We start from the raw sequence: 23,012 nt of genomic DNA on the forward strand, positions 1-23,012 counted from the left end.
GCATTGTGTTTGGGGGAGAGGGGAAGTGTGTGTATTTGTGTGTGTGCGTGTGCACATTATTCATGTGTGCTTGGGGTGTGTGTGTGTGTGCATTTGTGCACGTGTGTGTGTGGATCAAACGGCGGCAGCGTGGAGAGACAGAGAGACAGCTCCCTAAGGAAAGGTGGGAGGCAGTTCAGCCCTGTCCTCCTGCTTCTCCTCCCTCTCCCGGGGCCTCGCCATCGTTAGAACCGCCTTTTAGGAAGTAAGAGTGCCTTTAACACGCCAAAGGAGCGAGTCGGCAGAGCGGGCGTGCAGGCGCCTCCTCTGGGGAGGTGTTAGAATACACCAGAGAGGCTCCTGAGAGCAGCAGGAAAGAGAGGTAGTATCTGGGAGAGAACAGCGAGTGCACGGAGGCTAGGCCTGAGGGGGGACAGGGAGCTGGTCTCGGCGGACGGGGGAGAGGCAACGCGAGGGTAAACTAGGAGAGATAAAGTGCATTCTGCTGATAGGAGTTGTGCTTCCGAGTGCGTTGTTAATGTGTAACATGAGTAATGGGAGACCCCGCAGGCTTTGCTTCCCTCACCCTGGCTCTTCCCACAGGTGCGTCTCTGCTGCTGCAGCTCCAGATCGGCCAGCTCGCTCAGCAGCTCCATGCCGCGGTGCGGGACGGGCTGCGACGGGGCGACCGAGGGGGGGCTGAACGGGAACAGGGGGAAGGGCGGGACGTCCGTGCAGAAGGCGGCGGCGATGAGCAGCTCCAGGCTCCAGTAGCAGGGCACGGGAGGCTTGTGGGGAGCGATGGCGATCTGCTGGTTGGGGCTGGGAGTGGGAGTGGACGCTGAAGCGGGGGAAAGGCACGCCAAATCCACGGAGGCGTCGTCAGGGGTCGTCTCCTGCTCGAGCCGCTCCCCGTCCTGCGCTTCCTCAGGGGCTGCTGCGGGCTGGGGCTCAGGGGCTGCAGGGGAAGCAGGGTCAAGCTCGATGATGGCGCACAGCTCTGGCTCCTGCTCTCCAGGCGCCTCCTGGACATCCTCCACCTGGCTCTCCTCACTCGCCGCCGCCTCCTCCTCTTCTTCCTCTTCCAAGGTGATGACAGCTTCTGGCCTTTCCGACTCCTCTGTGGAGAGGGGGATTGGACAGGAAGCGGCCTCACACACTGGGCTCTCAGCAGGGGGGCAAACCAGCACCTCCTCCTCGCCGGGCCCCTGCTCCTCCACCTCCTCCTCCACAGGCACATAGCTGGCCGCTGTTACCGCCGCTGCTGCCTCCACCTCCTCCCTCTGCTCCAGAACGCTCTCCGCCACCCGTTCCTCCTCTTCCCGCTCGGCTTCCTCTTGTGGGAGGGTCTCTGGGAGGGGTCTGACCATGGCGTGACAGTCTAGCTCCTCCCCCAGGCTGGAGAGAGGCTGTGGAGCAGGCTCCACCTGGACTGCTTCCAGGTCAGCTGGCTCGGCCAGTCGGACGTCGTGGGGGGAGGGCCCGCTCCTGTAACCAATGGCAATGGGAGGGTAGGTGTACCCAGGAGGCAGGTCTACAGGGAGACACAAACATCATGAATACAATCACACATTCTCAACATTTGGAAAACGATCCTCTCGCAATAGAATATCTCATTTTGTGTGTCCCACTTTTCTAAGCCACTTTTCATCTGACAAATACAGCCACCGCTATTTATCTCTAGACTATCTCTGATGCTGTTGCATTAAGAGGTGTCGGCCTGTTCAAAAAGCACGACACATCAGCCCCACTCCCACTGTTATTGCCGTGCGCTGCCTCTGGGGGTCACGAGGGGTGAGAACAGAGGGGGAAAGGTAATAAAGTGTCTCTCCGCCTTGATCTGGCAGCAGCAGCAGGAAGTGGCGAGCAGCACATGCGAGCGTGTGCGAGTGTGTTATTTGAAGTGGGCCAGGCCCTTTGCTTTATCAGAGCGCCTCGACACTATTCCTCTGGCGTGCGGCGGCCGTTAGCCAGACATTAATGATGATGAAGGGAGTGTGGGGGCCTGTAGGGGGGGTAGGAGGCGTGGGGGGGGGGGAGCGAGGTGTTTCTCTGTCATTACCGAGGTAACAGTTACTGGAAAGCCCCAGCTCAGCCGGCAGCCATTTTCTGCAGCTTGGAGCTGTTCAGTCAATCAGGGCCTCGCCAACAGAGCCGCCCACACACATTACCACAACACCAGCAGAAAAGAAAGCATCATTAACAACAATGGCTCCTCCAATTACCGCTGGATAGAGGCTGCTGCTATATTCTAGCTTGAACTGTCCTTCGTCTGTTGCTGTGTCAGACCTATCTGGCATCTCGCTTTCAGGCCTTTGAAAGGACAGAGCTCAAAATCTGTAAGCCAGCAGCATCTTACATCGATTACAGGCAGCGTTTCCTTCAACAGGCTATCTCATCTCCTGATCTTATCCGTGTTGCTCATAGTTTAGCCGTTACATGAAGTGCATCAAAAACAGCTGGGATCGAGGCATGTGTGTGTATTGCTTGTGTTCACATGAGACGTGTTGTATGCTTACCAGGCTCCAGAGACTCGGGGTAGTCCTGAGGGGGCTGCCCCTCGCCTCTCTTGTCCTGGGACTCGACCCCCTTGGGTATCTGAGGCGGGACGGGGCTGATGGCCGGAGAGTGAGGCGCTGCAGCTGCAGGGCTGGGGGCAGGGCAGGGGGTGGAGGGCGTGCTTTTGGGGTGAGGTCGTAGCGAGGGCGACTGGCAGCAGGGGGACAGGTGAGCGGCACAGGCCCCGGGGGGAGAGGTGTTCCTGGTCGGGGGGTTGTAAGAGTAGGGCTTGGCAGGTTTGGACGTCCTGGGTTCGGAAATGAGTTCCTCGAGTTCAACCGAGGGCTCCTCCGGCCTCTTCTGCATCTAGGGCGGGGACATAAAGTCATTTTTAATTCCTACATTTACTGAAGGACACCACAACAACAACAACAACAAATAAGATAATAATAATCCCATAATCTAGTCTTTGACACAAAAGGCGTAATCAGTACTTGATATAGGAGTGGACCATGCATTGGTTTGGGTGTGGTGGGTCTATATTGACGGTGCTGTTTGTGCAACAACAGAGGAGACTGTTTGCCCCACAGCCTATATTCATCCCCCTCCATCCCTGTGGGAAAATCAGCAGATCCCAGAATAATATTGGAGAAGCTGAGAATAGGCCCACAATGTGGCTAAATAGTCGTGTGACAATTTAAGATGACTCAAGCTGTGTAAACTGCACATCTGAATAGATAACCCAATAGATGAGGACAGAATATTTTAAGACTGAGGGATGTAGTTTTTAGTAAAAACTACAGCTCTCCCCAGATTGGCAGAGGAGGTGGTGCAACGACCGCGAGACAGCAGGGGGAATTGGCCAAGTACAATTGGGGAGAAAATGGGAGAAAAATGTATAAATATACATTGGCCAATACTTGGCCAGTTCCCCCTGCTGTCTCGCGGTCGTTGCACCACCTCCTCTGCCAATCTGGGGAGAGCTGTAGACTAGCACATGCTTCCTCCGACACATGCGCAGTCGCCAGCTGCTTATTTTCCTCTGACAGCAAGGAGTTTCACCGGCAGGACGTAGTGTGCGGGAGGATCATGCCATTCCCCCCAGTTCCCCTCCCCCTCGAACAGGCGCTCTGACTGACCAGAGGAGGCACTAGTGCAGTGACCAGATCTCATACCCCACCAGCTTCCCACCCACTGCCACGGCCAATTGTATCTGTATGAACCTTTGACCAAGCCAGAAGTACCGCTGGCAGGAATTGAACCCGGGCTATTTATGTTGTTTTCTTTGGGCGGGATGATTATGAAGAAATTGGGTTGTGGTTCAAGAAGGGAACCTTTTTTGTAGCAGATTTTATTTGCCAAGCTTTGGAGAGAAGGCAGAATTTTGTTTAAAGTCCCTGGAAACCAGAAATATTTTTTTATTATTTAGCATTTTGAGTTCATCACATCACAGGAACCTAAATAAGCCACCAGCCAAATTTGAACGATGATGAACGTCGCAAAGTATATAAATTTAGGTTTGACAGTCATGGCAAAAGTCATGAGAATCAATTAGATTTTAGACCGTCTTTTCTCCCGGGGATTGTGTGGGCGTGTCCCGTCTGCAGCAGGTCTCCTGCGAGAGAGAGAGAGAGAGAGAGAGAGAGAGAGAGAGAGAGAGAGAGAGAGAGAGAGAGAGAGAGAGAGAGATGAGAGAGAGAGAGAGAGAGAAACGGAGAGAGAGAGAGAAGGAAAGAGAGATGGAGTGTGTGTGTGTGTTCGCTCGTTGCTCCTCGGCGCATAGCCTACTGACAGAGAGGAAGAGATCTCTGCCGCTGCGAGTGCACAGCGCGCACCGCTCTCTTCAATGAGGAAGTGGAAATCCAGACCTTGTAGAAAAGTGGCGATTTTGGGGGTTAGGGTTGAAACTAATGTCAACTACTTTCTGATACTACTTACTCACATAAGACCCTAAATTTAATAGTTAGAAGGTTTTTGTGGATTTTGGTTTCCAGGGACTTTAAGACCGAGCTGTATAACAATGTGTAATTTTGTAATGAAATGAAATGCTTGACCACTGCAACTGTAGCTTTGCTGCCTTGTAAACCCATGAGGTTTGGACGCTTTGTGTGCATGACAGGAAAATAAAAGAAAGACGTCAGCTCTCTCTAAGCTGACATCTCGGTCATCCCTGCTTTCTAATCACCTGTGTGTTGTGTGTAGCTGGATGTTGCATGTCCATGCCGTGGGCAGCCCTGTGCTGCGGAGGCTGAGGCTGCTGTGACGGCTGGCTCTGGTGCTGATGCTGATGCTGGAGCTGCTGATGCTGCTGGAGAGCGTACAGCTCCTGTTGCCGTAGAAACTGGGAGCGGGAGTACACAGCAGGATGCTGCATGTGGGAGGGAGGGCCCCGGGCGCCGTACACAGGGGGCCACAGCCCCGGCTGCTCCATCACATCTAATGAGAGAAAGGAGCGAGGAGGCTACCTTAGAACACAAAAGGCATGCGCGCACATACACACATTGTGCAACCTTTTCGCATCGGCGTGTGCACCATCGACACCGCGCGCAACACATTTGGAATATACTGTAGAAGATTGCGTTATTCATATCTGTCATTTTCCACCTCCCACACACACATTACAAAACAGCGAAACCATTATGGATCATTAAAAATCATTGTATTCACATTTTGTTGCATAGACATAGACAAATGTCTTTCGAAAGGGATTTTTGACTTCTGAGAACGAGGTCTCCCCAGGCAGCAGCAATCCCACGCTCTCCCTGCTCTGAACAGAACTCTGTCTCATAAGAAATGCCTTGAGAATTCGCTGGAATGCTGGAAATAGGTCATGACAATGTTGAAATATGCACAGATGATGATGATGATAATGATGATGATGATGAGCGATAGGTTGGTTAGTGGTCAGAGATCCTGAGTGGGAAACTATCTATTAGTCCCACTGGAGTGATCGGCATGGCTTATCTGTGTGAAAGTCCCACCTGCCCCAGCCAAACCACTGAGGGGGGTCTGTGAGGGGAGCCAGTGGGAGGCCTGGTTCCCATGTCTGTGGGTGGACAACCTCTCTCCTTATGTGGAAGCACCAGTGGAAGGAAGTCAATGTGGGTGAGATGCAGCTGAACAGATTGACCATGACACAGGCTCAGCTCGGGGGAGCAGGCCCACACTATGTGTCCCGACCCGACCCAATGACACAGGCTCAGCTCGGGGAGCAGGCCCACTCTATGTGTCCCGACCCGACCCAATGACACAGGCTCAGCTCGGGGAGCAGGCCCACTCTATGTGTCCCGACCCGACCCAATGACACAGGCTCAGCTCGGGGGAGCAGGCCCACACTATGTGTCCCGACCCGACCCAATGACACAGGCTCAGCTCGGGGAGCAGGCCCACTCTATGTGTCCCGACCCGACCCAATGTGTTTTTCTACTCTGTGCTTCACACAGGACTCATTAGTGGGCATGTCCGACTTGACCCCCCCTCCCACCCCCCCCCCACCCCCCCCCCCTCTCTCTCTCTCTCTCTCCCAGACACACCAAGAACCCGTGTTCGGAGACATGAACTCAGCTAGGCTAATGCTTCCTGCGGGAGGGCTTTCGTGGATGCACTTCCCCTCTCGGCTGGAAGTCCTGCGGAGCACAGAAGGAAGCGCACCACCGAGGATGGAGAGCTAATTAAATTTCACAGCCTGCTCACTGAATGTGGGTCTGCAATGACTTTTGAGACGTGATCTCTCCCTCGCTCTCCGGCTCTTCCTCTGGTGTGTGGTTTGGTGTGATGGTATGTGTGTGGGCGCATGCACAAGGCTTTGGATGAGCACCCTGACCCGTTGAGAGGTCCACAATGTATGAACACTGAAATCACAGCATTAGTAGTCAAATATGAATTTTGTGAATCCGCAAGATATGGATTTATATTTTCGTGGAGCTGGTGCTGTCTCCAGGAATAAATTGCAATTTCACTCGAGGAGTAAAGGAGGCTTTGGCGTACCCAGGTGATGGGTAGCAGGATGGGACGGGGGCTCCGAGGGCAGGACCACCAGCTGGGCGGAGGGGTCCTGGGGCAGGGGAAGGACTGGCTGCAGAGGGCCTGACATGGCTGCAGAGAAACCCGGGGGCAGGTTCTGGTGTAGGGTCGTATGACCAATCCCTGCAATACAGAAGAAGAGATATCAGTTTAAATTATGTACCATGTCATATTCAAGGTGAAACTGTTACACTGTAACAGTAGTAATATTAACAATAGGCCTTTTTATAGCACTAAAAACAAGTGCAGCTAAAAGACACTAGACACATTAGAAATGTTCGGAACAAATACAAACAATGTCTCTTTAAGATCAACCATTACATAGAAGCAAGTCTGAACAAAGAATATTATATATTAGAAAGAATATTAGACAGACTCATATTCCCTCACCATAGGAGTGTCCTGTCATCCAGAGGGAGGGGCTTCCAGTTCTTGGCATCCAGTGATGGTGAGCAGAATGTGCAGAGGGATCTCCTAATTGGCCCGATTGAAGGGAAGTCCCGCCTGGGACCATGAGATGAGAGGTGAGGTCACCGTGACAACTATTGGAGGGGTGGATCCTGGCAAACTCCACTCGTTCTTTATTATCCCTAGCGTGGGGCAAAATGAGACAAAGATAAGGACATCTGAATGATGACAAGCAAAGGCTGATAACAATACAGATGATGGATGTTGGATACAGAGCGGCGTTGCAGTGGCTCACCTGATGTATGCCTCTCTGTCTCTGTCCAAGCAGGTCAGACTTATCTGTTCTCCACTCATCCTCTTCCTCTCCTCCTCACTGGCAGGATCTGAGGGATACATGGAGCGGGGTGGTCCTGGGAGACAAAACATTAGCTTAACCATTAGCTTTCCGTTCCCCCCGGTGAGCGCATATTCCCCAGTCTCTCACCTCTGCTCTAAACACTACCTAACCTGGCTCACAGGAGACCCTCCTGAAACACTGACAGCGCTTAGTGCTGCCTTATTTCCAGCTATCTTTTGATACCTTTCTAAACTCCAGTCTAGACCAGATACTCTCATATATGTCTCTCTTCTTTTCCTCAATTGATTTTTCATTTCCCTCGTCATACCTCTATTTGACATGTATATATTTTTTGATTAAGTTATTTCCGCCCGTTTTCTCCCCAATTGCACTTGGCTAAAAGAGAGGCAAAGTGAACATCACTTCCTGCTTCAGCACTGTACCAGAGATTTTCATCCGCCATTTATTTTACTTATAAAAATAGTTGTACTTGTTCAAACCAAATGGTACAGATATATTTAGAAACAGGAGAGATCGCATAACATTTAACTCGGACCAAAACATTAAAAAAAAATGCGGGTTTAAAGAACATATTTTTTCGATGTTGTTTTTTTAAGTTTTGGTCTGAGTGAAATGTTCTATGGTCTCTCCCGATTCTAAATATAGCTGAACCGTTTGGTTTGACCAAGTAAAACTATTTTTATAAGCATTTTACCAAATGTCTATGGGAAAATAAACTGCGACATTCACTTTGCCTCTCTATTCCGGTCATTGCCAAAGCGAAATAAAAAGCTAACCAATATGGACATATCGCTCTCTTCACGTTCACAATATTGAATTGTTATGGCTCGGGGTTAATGTGTCAAAGGGTTACTTCAGAGCAATTCATACTGAGCAGTAAAAGTCAATGAGAATTACATACAGTACATAACAAGATGCTCAATGAACTGAACAAAAATCGATGTTGCCCTGAAGTAATGGGAAAATGATATAAATGAATAAAAAAAAGTATTTTACTTTTTCTCAAATCCTTCTTTTTCAACCTTAGGCGTTGCTTGCCTCCGGTTTATTTGTGCACAGCCAGGGCCTGCACATGTCACAGAGAAACAAGCTGCTCTCACCTCCCTGCACCTGTGTTTATTGAAGCAGTGACCCGGAGCGCTCACCTTTCACAGAGGGGTGCACCCTGCCCTGCCGGCTGCTGGGGTGACTGTCTGCTGAACGACAAGGAGGCTCTCTCTGTCGGGCCACAGCCACTGCAATTCCCACTGGCGGCTGTCGCACCTCGCTTTCTCCGTGACCTGCCTCCCCCATCTCCCGGCCCCGCCCACTGCAATCAGGGCGCTCGCTGTCATTGGACGGGCCCTTCCTGGTAGGTAGAGTCTGTTTGCCGCCCTGCAGGGCACAGCTCCCCCCAGCAGGGCCTGATTTGAGGCTGCCCAGCCCCCCAAAGGGGCTCTTCTGGGAGAGCAGCAGGGGCTGCTGTTGGTTGCTGTACTTCAGCAGGCTTTTCATGGCACTGCTCTCCCCCTGTGTCGGGCCCTGTGGCTCAGGCTGCTGCTGCTGCTGCTGCTGGCTGAGAGGAGGTGCAGAGGGAGGCTGAGGAGGAGGCAGACCCATGCCTGACTGCTGTTGCTGCTGCTGCTGCTGCTGCTGCTGCTGCTGGGGGAGCTGCCGGCTCACGCTCCCTAGCTCCATGTAGGACTTCCTCTGCTCCTCCTCAGGCTGGGGCATGTGGTGGGGAGGCCTCATGGCCCAGGGGGGCACTTGGGGCTGCTGGTGGTGCTGCTGCCCACTGTTGCTGCTGTACCCATAAGGAGACATGTCCATCTTCCTCTTCAGCTCCTGGCCGTTCCCCTGGTTCAGCTCAGCTGGAGAAGGGGCGTCGGGGCCAGGCCGGCCATGCTGCTGGTGGCGGATCCTGGCTACCTTTTGACCATCTCTCTGTAAGGAGCAGCTAACCCCGGCCCCGGGGCCAGGGCCAGGGCCCGCTCCAGCCCCACCGTGTTGAGCCATACCCTTCCCCCCAATGGGGGAGGAGTTGGGTGGGGGCCCTGGATGGGAACAGTCCCTGTAGGGAGAAGTGTTGACTGAGTGGGGGACAGAGTGTCCAGCCTTGGGCCCCTGGGGCAGCGAGGCCCTGAACACGTCTGCGTCCACACCGCTGTTGATGCACTCGGCACTGCGGGAACGCACGACGTGGTGCTGCTGTTGGGGATGCGGAGGCTGTTGTTGTTGGGGAGGAGGGGGGAGCTGTGCGGGCTGGAGGTGGTGGTGGTGCGACTGCATCCAGTCTGGAGCTTTCTCTGCCTTTCTGTACGGGTGCTGCTGTTGCTGGGGTTGTTGTTGCTGTTGCTGTTGCTGTTGTTGTTTTCTGTGCCAATTACTATGGTGCCCACCGCCTCCATTCTTTTCCATGACCTTGTCCTTGGCATTGCCCCCTCCCCCTCCACCACCCACCCCGTGACAGTCAGGGTTGCCAAGCTGGAAGGGCCCGCTGGACTTGTCCCCCAGGTGTCCCACAGATGGCACAAACGTGGGTCCCGTGACCTTAGGCTCGCGCCCCGCATTGGCTGGCCCCCTCTCATGCGAGGAGGGGTTGGCTAGAGGAGCGGGAGGGGGCGGGCAGAAGAAGTCCGGGTGGTGGTGTGCGTGGTGCGTGTGATGCGGGTGGTGCGGGTGGCTGGGGTGGAGCTGGAGGCAGTGGAAGCCCCCTGGGTGAGGGTGGGCGTGCGGGTGGGGGTGAGCGTGAGGATGGGGGTGGGCCCCTCCAGCAGCAGAGCCCATGTGCAAAGGTGGGGGTACGGAGTAGGACAGGGAGTGGTGGAGTGGCGCCTGACCCCTTTCCAGACAGTCTGAGGGCTGTTCACTGATCCTCATCTCCCCGCTCACCCCCTCTTTGGTGCAGCGACCGCTGCCGCTGGACCCCATATGTCTGGCCTGGCTGCTCCCCCCACCCACCATAGTGCCGCGGGCGGTGCCCTCCCCACAGCTGGACATGGAGGCCTTCGCCCCTGCTCCAGTTCCTGCGTCTCCATTTTGCATTTTGCCATTGTGCAGACAGGCGCTGAGGGACTTGCCCATGGTCTGGGCGTGCTCCTTGCTGTACTCCATGGTAAGGGCCGTCTTGTGCCTCTCCAGTGCCCTACTGTTGACCTCCTCTAGGGGCAGCGGGTGCTGTGGGTAGTGAGGGTGCTGCTGGTGGGGGTGGGGGTGGTGGTGGTGCGTGGGCTGGGGTGGCTGGTGGGGGTGGTGCTGCTGTTGTTGTTGCTGTTGCTGCCTTTCCTTGGCCTCCTGTTTGCTGCTGGACCTCTCCTTGTCCTTGGTGGGTACCACCCCCCTCTCCACAGAGCCCTCCTTCAGACCCTTATGTAGCCCCGCCCCTCCCCCTCCCCCCGGGTCTCTGTCTCTGCTGCAGGACCCCTGAGTGTGTCCCGGACCCGCCCTGGACATCGGTGGCAGACTGTGATTGGCTGAGATGAGAGGAGGCTGCGACGGGAGGCTTCGGAGATAGAAGTTCTCTGCGAGATGACGGGAGACAGGCCAATAAAGACGAATGCATTAGTCAAGAAAGGGAAAAGGCAATGACGGAATGAGATTATTTAGCTCTCACGATAGCATCCCTATAGGCATCCTCATATCAAATATTCCAAATCAAATTACTGCATACTTGGTTGTATAAATTGGATTTAAATGTCGTATTTCTGTCTGATTACATTTTAATCATCTTGCGCCTCACCTTTTTGAGTGTCATAGAAACGGTGCTGCCCGTAGAGAACGCCGCTGTTGGCATGGTGATCCAAGTGGCTCATGGGAAGGAAGGTGTGGGCCAGACTCCCTGAGAATCGAGGATACCCTGGAGCTGCTGAGATAGAGGATGGATAGACGGATAGATAGATAGATAGATAGATAGATAGACAGGAGAGAGAGAGAGAGAGAATATAATTGATAAGACAGGAGACCAGCGAGTTCCGTTTATCCAGACCAACCCCTTATAATCCTTCAGGTCCAATGCAGCTGGTGGTGTTTGTAGGCAAACACCTCCTGGCTGTGCTCGCCATGTTTGCCGTGCCTGCTTGGGGTTTAGAATGCAAACAATGGGAGACAAGCTGGGTCTTGGGAATGGCTGTAATGTATGAAATGTGTCCTCCAAACATATGGCTGTTTCTTTATCTCTCCATGCCTCTCCCTCCCTCCGTCAGCGCTGCTGCTCCTCTCCATCTGAACGCAGTGATAAGGCGGGGGGGTTTGAGGCCAAGTGTTTACATTGACTGGAGAGCCGGGGCTGGATGCCCTTCTCTGACCTGCGCCGGGCGGTCAAAGGTCAATTGGACGGTGGGGCCTTTAAGCCAGCGCACCTGGGCCTGTTACAACAAGGCCATCTGGAGGACGTTTACGCCACAACCAAAACACACAACTCACTCTGCAGCGCCGGGGACATTTTGGACAACACAAAGGACTTTGAAGGAGAGAGGAAAACATGGACGCAGATGAAAGACCACCGCAGCATTTGGGACCGAGAAAACAGCATCGCTATGACAACACACTTTTTTACACAGCAATTTGGTGACCGTAAAATCTATATAAAGCCGCGTGAATTTAATTATCTATAACTAATTGATTCCACATTCCAGCCCGTCAGAAGAGATGGTAACAATGAGGTAAGAGTAAACCGTGTGTGTGATGAAATTCTTTGCTGAAGGTACAGTATATCGCTATATGGAAAACATATTATGTTATGCAGAAACAAAACATTATGGTTAAACCTGGGCCCACCCCATCTCCTCCCAGCCACCCACAAGCTCCAGAAATAAACAAGGAAAAGATAATGATACCCTATACACATCATTACCACAAGAGGCAGCGCATAGAGCTGGAAGGAAGGAAGGACGGACGGACGGAGTGGCAGGGAGAGAAAGAGAGAAAAGCGATAGATATGTAAAGGTATTTTACACATCGCCATTCATCCGTGCGCTCGAGAGGAGGGAGAGTGTAGCTGACCACCTGCATCCCATACGAGCATCCCCGTGGCCTCTAAGTCATCTTGAGCAGCGCAGGTGGTTGGCGTCTCCGTGCGCCTGCCCGTGCACCTGTCTCCCCCCGCGGCCTGGTGCTCACACACACACACACATACACAGACCCACGGACAGACGAAGCAGGCGAGGAGGAGAGGAGAGGAGGGAGCGAGAGAGAGGGAGGAAAACACGACTCTACAAGCTCAATGAAAGACAGGCGTATTTGTGTTGGCAAGTGTGCGGCCTGATCCCAGAACGTGCACATTTCTTTTTTTTTCTTCTTTCTCACAGCAGCTCCGAGTGTTGAATGTCTCACTTTCTGCCGGTGGAACAATGGGGCCTGTGCTGTGCTGTGCTGTGCTGTGTGTGCTGTGCTGTGCTGTGCCGTACTGTGCTGTGCTGTGCTGTGTGCTGTGCCGTGCCGTGCCGTGCTGTGTGCTGTGCTGTACTGTGCTGTGCTGTGCTGTGCCGTACTGTGCCGTACTGTGCCGTGCTGTGCTGTGCTGTGTGCTGTGCCGTGCCGTGCCGTGTGCTGTGCTGTGCCGTGCCGTGCCGTGCCGTGCCGTGCTGTGTGCTGTGCTGTGCTGTGCTGTGCTGTGCTGTGCTGTGCCGTGCCGTGCCGTGCTGTGCCGTGCTGTGTGCTGTGCTGTGGTGTGCTGTGCTGTGCTGTGCCGTGCCGTGCCGTGTGCTGTACTGTGCTGTGCTGTGCTGTGCCGTGCCGTGCCGTGCTGTGTGCTGTACTGTGCTGTGCCGTGCCGTGCCGTGCCGTGCTGTGCTGTGCCGTACTGTGCTGTGCTGTGCTGTGCTGTGCTGTGCTGTGTGCTGTGCTGTGCTGTGCCGTGCTGTGCTGTGCCGGGTCGGGCCGGGCGGCTCTGGGGAGGGAGGAGTGTTGTGGTGGGCTTAATGACCTCGTCTCAGAGAGGCCTCCGCGTCCTCCCATCTTAATTAATGAAATGCTTAGAGAGCGCAAACAGCCCTCCAATAACACAGGAGGCGCTGCTTTCTGAAGAGGGCAAAGGGGGTGATAATTACATAGCCCCCTCACTTTCTCTCTCTCTCTCGCTCTCTTTCCTCTTCCACCTATTTTCTACCTCTCTCTTCTCTCTCTCTCTCTCTCTCTCGCTCTTTTCCGCTTTTGTCTCTGTCACTGTCTTTGGCTGTCATGATTAATAATAAGCACACACATTTAGGCCAATTCATCTACAAAGGCGAGGGGGGGAATCCTTTGTTTAAACAAGACATTTCTCCCTCTGATTTTGGGAGAGGCAGCAGGAAAAGAGAGAGAGAGAGAGAGAGAGAGAGAGAGAGAGAGAGAGAGAGAGAGAGAGAGAGAGAGAGAGAGAGAGAGAGAGAGAGAGAGAGAGAGAGAGAGAGAGAGCTGTTTGGCAGTCTTTATCCGAGGCTGGGAGAGGGGGTCTCTTTTTTTCGGCGGCGGCATGTTGTTTGCGAGCGTGACGATTGACGGCGTAATCCCCTTTCACAGCGTGGTCTGGCTGTGCCCGATAATGCCAGCCCGCTCGCTTTCAGCGTGCCCTCCACTGGGGCGGCGAGAGAGGGACCGCTGGGCACGGCAGAGAACCATTCAGCCATTAATCTGCCCGGGACAAGAGGAGCTGCTGCTTCTGCTGCTGCTCTACCACTGCTGCAGGCGACGTGAGCAGGGTCTTAGTGCAGTCTGCTGACACCACGGCAGCCCCTCTCTCCCCTCTCCCTCTCTCTCTACACACACACACACACACACACACACACACACACACACACACACATGCTCACACACACACACACACACACACACACACACGCTCACACATGCACAAACAGCTCAGCGTAAGTGAGTGACAGAGGGGAGTGCACACAGCACATGCCCCCCTTTCCACGGGCGGAGCAGGGGCGAGAGGCAGAACAAACAGAGCCGCGTCCCAGGGAGGGATTTCCACAAGTTCTGAAGGCATTTCTCACAGCGAGAGAAGCGGGCCGACAGGCGGGACAAAGAAGGGGGTCGGATATAGAACAGCACCTACAGGCAGAGCAGAATGAAGGCGATGGCCATGAGTGTGTGTGTGTGTGTGTGTGTGTGTGTGTGTGTGTGTGTGTGTGCGCCTCCTCTCTCTCTCCCTCTCTCTCTATCTGCTCCTGTTACACCTGCTCTGCAGACAAATAGTCCACCACACAATGACTGAAGAGGGCCTTACTCTCTCCGCTGTTACTGAAAGGCAAAATAACATAAACGCCTAATTGTATATTGCCCCTGGGGAAACGGCTGGGAGATTTCAGAGCGAGCGAGCGCACACGAGAGAGACAGAGTGAGAGAGAGAGAGGAATGGAGAGAGAGAGAGAGAGGAATGGAGAGAGAGAGAGAGGGATGGAGAGAGAGCATGTCAGAGGACGACCAAGAGGGGAGGAGGAGCAGGCTGAGCTGCCTGTCAGGTCCGCTAATTGAGAAAAAGTGACAGAACCATCAAGACACAGAGAGGGAGGAGAGGAGAGGAGATAGGAGACGAGAGATGTTTGGCGGAGGAGGGGCAGCGCGCTGGTGGATCGCTTCAGGTTTGACTAATTGAAAGGAAGGGATGCAGGCTGGCACAAAAGAGAGAGACAGAGGGGAGAGAGAGAGAGAGAGAGAGAGAGAGGGAGGGAGAGAGAGAGACAGAGAGAATGAAAGCGATGGGTATGAGACAGAGAGGTGGGGGGTGCACCGTGCAGCTTAAATCCCACAAAAGGAAAAACGAGCAACTGCACACACAGAGAGAAAGATGGACTACTGAAGATAGGCTTGGAAAAGCGTATCAAGCAGAAGTGGATTAGAAAGGTGTGTGTGCAGGCATTTGTGTGTGTGTGTGTGTGTGTGTGTGTGTGCGCACGCGCAGTGTGTGTGTGTGTGTGTATGTGTGTGTGTGTGCACGAAGTGTGTGTGTGTATGTGTGTGGACAGAGATATGAGGCTGTCATTGTTTTTGGCATAACGCAAGAAGTCATTTGGACTGTGGCCAGCTGGCCCTAGGCCTGTGAGGAGCTCCTCTCTTTTTTTCCTATTTTCTCTCAGTCAGCTCGAAACATGATTTTTTTTCACAAGCTCAATGAGTCGAATCCATTTTACCAGGTGTTAAGAAAAAAGCATCGCAATTTATTGGAATAGTCAGTAGGCTGCTACACCACCACCACCTCTCCCTGTTTTCCCCTTCTCTCTTCTCTCGCACCCACACCAAAACAACACCACCTCTCTCTCTCTCTCTCCCTCCCTCGCTCTCTCTGTCCGTCTGTGACAATGAACAGCTCACTTCTCCCCTCGGCAAATGAACAACAGACAACCCCACGTGTGGCACACCCGGTAACCATTACAGTACTCGCAATAAATCCAAACACAGCTGCCCGGCCCGGCAGAGCACATGCTGCCCGGCCCGGCCCGGCCCGGCAGAGCACATGCTGCCCGGCCCGGCAGAGCACATGCTGCCCGGCCCGGCCCGGCCCGGCAGAGCACATGGTGGTGCTTTGCCTTGTGAGAATCCAAAAACAAACCCCTCTTCTTCTGATGCAGGATGAGGATACCCTCTGGCACCATCGCCACCATAAATGATTCAGTTCTGGAGAGGGTCTCACTCTCTCAGCATTTGGTTAGACCAGTGGTTCTCAAAGTTGGGTCCGGGGACCCCCAGGGGTCCTTGACGGGGTTCCGGGGGGGTCCCCAGCAAAAAGGGAAATTGTTCACTAGAATTCCAATCATACAGTAAGTAACACAATGACATAATGTATGGTTATTTTGGACATTCATACACTTTCTGTAATGAAAAGTGTGACGGCCCTCCCACTCGCCTTTTGGGCGATTGGGTCAGAAGATCTTCATATCATTCAGGCTCTCTCCCTCCTCGCTGATGCACTTCTTGTTCTGTTTGTTTGTTTGTTTAATGTAGTTTGTGTTGGATTTCTAATTTCCAATTTTAGTTCAGAAATATGTTACAACCTGGGTGAAAGAAGGCTCAAGGAAGTAACAAAGGAGGGGAGTCATACAGGAAAAGTTAAGGGCAGTTTAGAGTCCAGCGTATCATAGCCCGAGGGGCATCGCTGAACGTGACGTCCGTTCCAGTATCTCTCGACGCTGATTTTGGACGCTGTCGCTCGTAAAAAGTATAAACACCTAGGCGAGAACGCATCGCAGAGGTTGTGATATTTTCACATGGATTAATACCGGACGGACAGAGAAGCTGCCAGTCAAGGTATAACGTTACTGTTTTGATTGCAACATTACAAAACTGTCTATCTGCTTGCTAATGATTGTATGATTATCCATGCTAACGATGTGTTAGCTGTTACTTACCGTCTGTGTTGAGAATGTCCGCTATAGCTTTCCAGGTATTTGCCTTTTTAACCACATCTTTATAATCTGCCCGCTCGTTAGCCCAAAGTCACGGGAGCCGTGTCATTGTGTTTATTAAGTTTTCGGCTCGTTCAGGAAAGTTTAATAGCCCCAGAAACGTTTTCTTCTTCTGTGGTGTTTATGGCAGTTGGCTTCAGAAACTGCGGTAGGAGAGAAAAAAATGGTGGTTGTCATGACAACGGAGCCAACGATGGGGTCAAAGTTGAATCCAGATGAAGTCTTGACGATGGTCGCAACGTTCATCGCAACGATGGCATATCGCCCGCCGTCGCTGGAAGTATAAACACTTGTCGTTATCACCAACGATGGAATGTGATCATGGTCGGTCGCAACGACCCTAAACCGCTGGACTCTAAACTGCCCTTTAAAAGCACGGCGTGATGTATCAGCTACTGGTTTGTCACCCATGCTCCCTATTGAACACAGTACACCACAGTCCACACTGTGATCTGTGTGCATCAGGTAACTGGCCCTCTATATATAAATATGATAAATATGTCAGAAATTATCATTATTAGCTTCCTGTACTAGTCTAGAATCCAGATTTAGTCAAACCTAACATTTACTAAGACTTGTGATGGGTGCAAGATGACGTCAGCACTAAGACTTGTGATGGGTGCAAGATGACGTCAGCACTAAGACTTGTGATGGGTGCAAGGTGACGTCAGCACTAAGACTTGTGATGGGTGCAAGATGACGTCAGCACTAAGACTTGTGATGGGTGCAAGGTGACATCAGCACTAAGACTTGTGATGGGTGCAAGATGACGTCAGCACTAAGACTTGTGATGGGTGCAAGGTGACGTCAGCACTAAGACTTGTGATGGGTGCAAGGTGACGTCAGCACTAAGACTTGTGATGGGTGCAAGGTGACATCAGCAGTAAGACTTGTGATGGGTGCAAGGTGACATCAGCACTAAGACTTGTGATGGGTGCAAGGTGACATCAGCAGTAAGACTTGTGATGGGTGCAAGGTGACATCAGCACTAAGACTTGTGATGGGTGCAAGGTGACGTCAGCACTAAGACTTGTGATGGGTGCAAGGTGACGTCAGCACTAAGACTTGTGATGGGTGCAAGATGACATCAGCACTAAGACTTGTGATGGGTGCAAGGTGACGTCAGCACTAAGACTTGTGATGGGTGCAAGGTGACGTCAGCACTAAGACTTGTGATGGGTGCAAGATGACGTCAGCACTAAGACTTGTGATGGGTGCAAGATGACGTCAGCACTAAGACTTGTGATGGGTGCAAGGTGACGTCAGCACTAAGACTTGTGATGGGTGCAAGATGACATCAGCACTAAGACTTGTGATGGGTGCAAGATGACATCAGCACTAAGACTTGTGATGGGTGCAAGGTGACGTCAGCACTAAGACTTGTGATGGGTGCAAGGTGACATCAGCACTAAGACTTGTGATGGGTGCAAGGTGACATCAGCACTAAGACTTGTGATGGGTGCAAGGTGACGTCAGCACTAAGACTTGTGATGGGTGCAAGGTGACGTCAGCACTAAGACTTGTGATGGGTGCAAGGTGACGTCAGCACTAAGACTTGTGATGGGTGCAAGGTGACATCAGCACTAAGACTTGTGATGGGTGCAAGGTGACGTCAGCACTAAGACTTGTGATGGGTGCAAGGTGACATCAGCACTAAGACTTGTGATGGGTGTAAGGTGACATCAGCACTAAGACTTGTGATGGGTGCAAGATGACGTCAGCACTAAGACTTGTGATGGGTGCAAGATGACGTCAGCACTAAGACTTGTGATGGGTGCAAGGTGACGTCAGCACTAAGACTTGTGATGGGTGCAAGATGACATCAGCACTAAGACTTGTGATGGGTGCAAGGTGACGTCAGCACTAAGACTTGTGATGGGTGCAAGGTGACGTCAGCACTAAGACTTGTGATGGGTGCAAGATGACGTCAGCACTAAGACTTGTGATGGGTGCAAGATGACGTCAGCACTAAGACTTGTGATGGGTGCAAGATGACGTCAGCACTAAGACTTGTGATGGGTGCAAGGTGACGTCAGCACTAAGACTTGTGATGGGTGCAAGATGACGTCAGCACTAAGACTTGTGATGGGTGCAAGATGACGTCAGCACTAAGACTTGTGATGGGTGCAAGGTGACGTCAGCACTAAGACTTGTGATGGGTGCAAGGTGACGTCAGCACTAAGACTTGTGATGGGTGCAAGGTGACGTCAGCACTAAGACTTGTGATGGGTGCAAGGTGACGTCAGCACTAAGACTTGTGATGGGTGCAAGGTGACGTCAGCACTAAGACTTGTGATGGGTGCAAGGTGACGTCAGCACTAAGACTTGTGATGGGTGTAAGGTGACATCAGCACTAAGACTTGTGATGGGTGCAAGGTGACATCAGCACTAAGACTTGTGATGGGTGTAAGGTGACATCAGCACTAAGACTTGTGATGGGTGTAAGGTGACATCAGCACTAAGACTTGTGATGGGTGTAAGGTGACATCAGCACTAAGACTTGTGATGGGTGTAAGGTGACATCAGCACTAAGACTTGTGATGGGTGTAAGGTGACATCAGCACTAAGACTTGTGATGGGTGTAAGGTGACATCAGCACTAAGACTTGTGATGGGTGCAAGGTGACATCAGCACTAAGACTTGTGATGGGTGTAAGGTGACATCAGCACTAAGACTTGTGATGGGTGTAAGGTGACATCAGCACTAAGACTTGTGATGGGTGCAAGGTGACATCAGCAGTAAGACTTGTGATGGGTGTAAGGTGACATCAGCACTAAGACTTGTGATGGGTGCAAGGTGACATCAGCACTAAGACTTGTGATGGGTGCAAGGTGACGTCAGCACTAAGACTTGTGATGGGTGCAAGGTGACATCAGCAGTAAGACTTGTGATGGGTGTAAGGTGACGTCAGCACTAAGACTTGTGATGGGTGCAAGGTGACGTCAGCACTAAGACTTGTGATGGGTGCAAGGTGACGTCAGCACTAAGACTTGTGATGGGTGTAAGGTGACATCAGCACTAAGACTTGTGATGGGTGTAAGGTGACATCAGCACTAAGACTTGTGATGGGTGTAAGGTGACGTCAGCACTAAGACTTGTGATGGGTGCAAGGTGACATCAGCACTAAGACTTGTGATGGGTGCAAGGTGACATCAGCACTAAGACTTGTGATGGGTGTAAGGTGACGTCAGCACTAAGACTTGTGATGGGTGCAAGGTGACATCAGCACTAAGACTTGTGATGGGTGTAAGGTGACGTCAGCACTAAGACTTGTGATGGGTGCAAGGTGACATCAGCACTAAGACTTGTGATGGGTGTAAGGTGACGTCAGCACTAAGACTTGTGATGGGTGCAAGGTGACATCAGCACTAAGACTTGTGATGGGTGCAAGGTGACATCAGCACTAAGACTTGTGATGGGTGCAAGGTGACGTCAGCACTAAGACTTGTGATGGGTGCAAGGTGACATCAGCACTAAGACTTGTGATGGGTGTAAGGTGACATCAGCACTAAGACTTGTGATGGGTGTAAGGTGACATCAGCACTAAGACTTGTGATGGATGCAAGGTGACATCAGCACTAAGACTTGTGATGGATGCAAGGTGACATCAGCACTAAGACTTGTGATGGGTGTAAGGTGACATCAGCACTAAGACTTGTGATGGGTGCAAGGTGACATCAGCACTAAGACTTGTGATGGGTGTAAGGTGACATCAGCACTAAGACTTGTGATGGATGCAAGGTGACATCAGCACTAAGACTTGTGATGGATGTAAGGTGACATCAGCACTAAGACTTGTGATGGATGCAAGGTGACATCAGCACTAAGACTTGTGATGGGTGTAAGGTGACATCAGCACTAAGACTTGTGATGGATGCAAGGTGACATCAGCACTAAGACTTGTGATGGGTGTAAGGTGACATCAGCACTAAGACTTGTGATGGATGCAAGGTGACATCAGCACTAAGACTTGTGATGGGTGTAAGGTGACATCAGCACTAAGACTTGTGATGGGTGTAAGGTGACATCAGCACTAAGACTTGTGATGGGTGCAAGGTGACATCAGCAGTAAGACTTGTGATGGGTGTAAGGTGACGTCAGCACTAAGACTTGTGATGGATGCAAGGTGACATCAGCACTAAGACTTGTGATGGGTGCAAGGTGACATCAGCACTAAGACTTGTGATGGGTGCAAGGTGACGTCAGCACTAAGACTTGTGATGGGTGCAAGGTGACGTCAGCACTAAGACTTGTGATGGGTGCAAGGTGACATCAGCACTAAGACTTGTGATGGGTGCAAGGTGACATCAGCACTAAGACTTGTGATGGGTGCAAGCTGACGTCAGCACTAAGACTTGTGATGGGTGCAAGGTGACATCAGCACTAAGACTTGTGATGGGTGCAAGCTGACGTCAGCACTAAGACTTGTGATGGGTGCAAGGTGACGTCAGCACTAAGACTTGTGATGGGTGCAAGGTGACATCAGCACTAAGACTTGTGATGGGTGCAAGCTGACGTCAGCACTAAGACTTGTGATGGGTGCAAGGTGACATCAGCACTAAGACTTGTGATGGGTGCAAGCTGACGTCAGCACTAAGACTTGTGATGGGTGCAAGGTGACATCAGCACTAAGACTTGTGATGGGTGCAAGGTGACATCAGCACTAAGACTTGTGATGGGTGCAAGGTGACGTCAGCACTAAGACTTGTGATGGGTGCAAGGTGACATCAGCACTAAGACTTGTGATGGGTGTAAGGTGACATCAGCACTAAGACTTGTGATGGGTGTAAGGTGACATCAGCACTAAGACTTGTGATGGATGCAAGGTGACATCAGCACTAAGACTTGTGATGGATGCAAGGTGACATCAGCACTAAGACTTGTGATGGGTGTAAGGTGACATCAGCACTAAGACTTGTGATGGGTGCAAGGTGACATCAGCACTAAGACTTGTGATGGGTGTAAGGTGACATCAGCACTAAGACTTGTGATGGATGCAAGGTGACATCAGCACTAAGACTTGTGATGGGTGTAAGGTGACATCAGCACTAAGACTTGTGATGGATGCAAGGTGACATCAGCACTAAGACTTGTGATGGGTGTAAGGTGACATCAGCACTAAGACTTGTGATGGGTGTAAGGTGACATCAGCACTAAGACTTGTGATGGGTGCAAGGTGACATCAGCAGTAAGACTTGTGATGGGTGTAAGGTGACGTCAGCACTAAGACTTGTGATGGATGCAAGGTGACATCAGCACTAAGACTTGTGATGGGTGCAAGGTGACATCAGCACTAAGACTTGTGATGGGTGCAAGGTGACGTCAGCACTAAGACTTGTGATGGGTGCAAGGTGACGTCAGCACTAAGACTTGTGATGGGTGCAAGGTGACATCAGCACTAAGACTTGTGATGGGTGCAAGGTGACATCAGCACTAAGACTTGTGATGGGTGCAAGCTGACGTCAGCACTAAGACTTGTGATGGGTGCAAGGTGACATCAGCACTAAGACTTGTGATGGGTGCAAGCTGACGTCAGCACTAAGACTTGTGATGGGTGCAAGGTGACGTCAGCACTAAGACTTGTGATGGGTGCAAGGTGACATCAGCACTAAGACTTGTGATGGGTGCAAGCTGACGTCAGCACTAAGACTTGTGATGGGTGCAAGGTGACATCAGCACTAAGACTTGTGATGGGTGCAAGCTGACGTCAGCACTAAGACTTGTGATGGGTGCAAGGTGACATCAGCACTAAGACTTGTGATGGGTGCAAGGTGACGTCAGCACTAAGACTTGTGATGGGTGCAAGGTGACATCAGCACTAAGACTTGTGATGGGTGCAAGGTGACGTCAGCACTAAGACTTGTGATGGGTGCAAGATGACGTCAGCACTAAGACTTGTGATGGGTGCAAGGTGATATCAGCACTAAGACTTGTGATGGGTGCAAGGTGACATCAGCAGTAAGACTTGTGATGGGTGCAAGGTGACATCAGCACTAAGACTTGTGATGGGTGCAAGGTGACGTCAGCACTAAGACTTGTGATGGGTGCAAGATGACGTCAGCACTAAGACTTGTGATGGGTGCAAGGTGATATCAGCACTAAGACTTGTGATGGGTGCAAGCTGACGTCAGCACTAAGACTTGTGATGGGTGCAAGCTGACGTCAGCACTAAGACTTGTGATGGGTGCAAGGTGACGTCAGCACTAAGACTTGTGATGGGTGCAAGGTGACATCAGCACTAAGACTTGTGATGGGTGCAAGGTGACATCAGCACTAAGACTTGTGATGGGTGCAAGGCAAGCCCGTTTGCGTAACCAAACAGGGATTGTGTCATTGCTTTTGCACATGTTCAAAAGTTTTTGGATGCATGAGAAACTTCAGTA

The 23,012-nt window shown here is 51.8% G+C and overlaps 1 protein-coding gene across 1 annotated transcript in view; it reads right to left on the reverse strand.

Moving 5' to 3' along the window:
* bahcc1a (BAH domain and coiled-coil containing 1a) overlaps window positions 1–23,012 on the reverse strand; it is a gene marked incomplete at its 5' end in the record, with an annotated part of 84,152 nt that overhangs the window by 25,995 nt on the left and 35,145 nt on the right. Inside the window, 8 exons of the mRNA XM_083649401.1 lie at window positions 566–1,513; window positions 2,499–2,844; window positions 4,664–4,914; window positions 6,466–6,624; window positions 6,892–7,091; window positions 7,205–7,319; window positions 8,413–10,767; window positions 10,986–11,111. Of these exons, the coding sequence (XP_083505527.1) occupies window positions 566–1,513; window positions 2,499–2,844; window positions 4,664–4,914; window positions 6,466–6,624; window positions 6,892–7,091; window positions 7,205–7,319; window positions 8,413–10,767; window positions 10,986–11,111 (4,500 nt within the window). The remainder of the gene's footprint in view (window positions 1–565; window positions 1,514–2,498; window positions 2,845–4,663; window positions 4,915–6,465; window positions 6,625–6,891; window positions 7,092–7,204; window positions 7,320–8,412; window positions 10,768–10,985; window positions 11,112–23,012) is intronic.

This window comes from Poromitra crassiceps, assembly GCF_964638095.1.
Source record: "Poromitra crassiceps genome assembly, chromosome: 13".
Lineage (NCBI taxonomy): Eukaryota > Metazoa > Chordata > Actinopteri > Beryciformes > Melamphaidae > Poromitra > Poromitra crassiceps.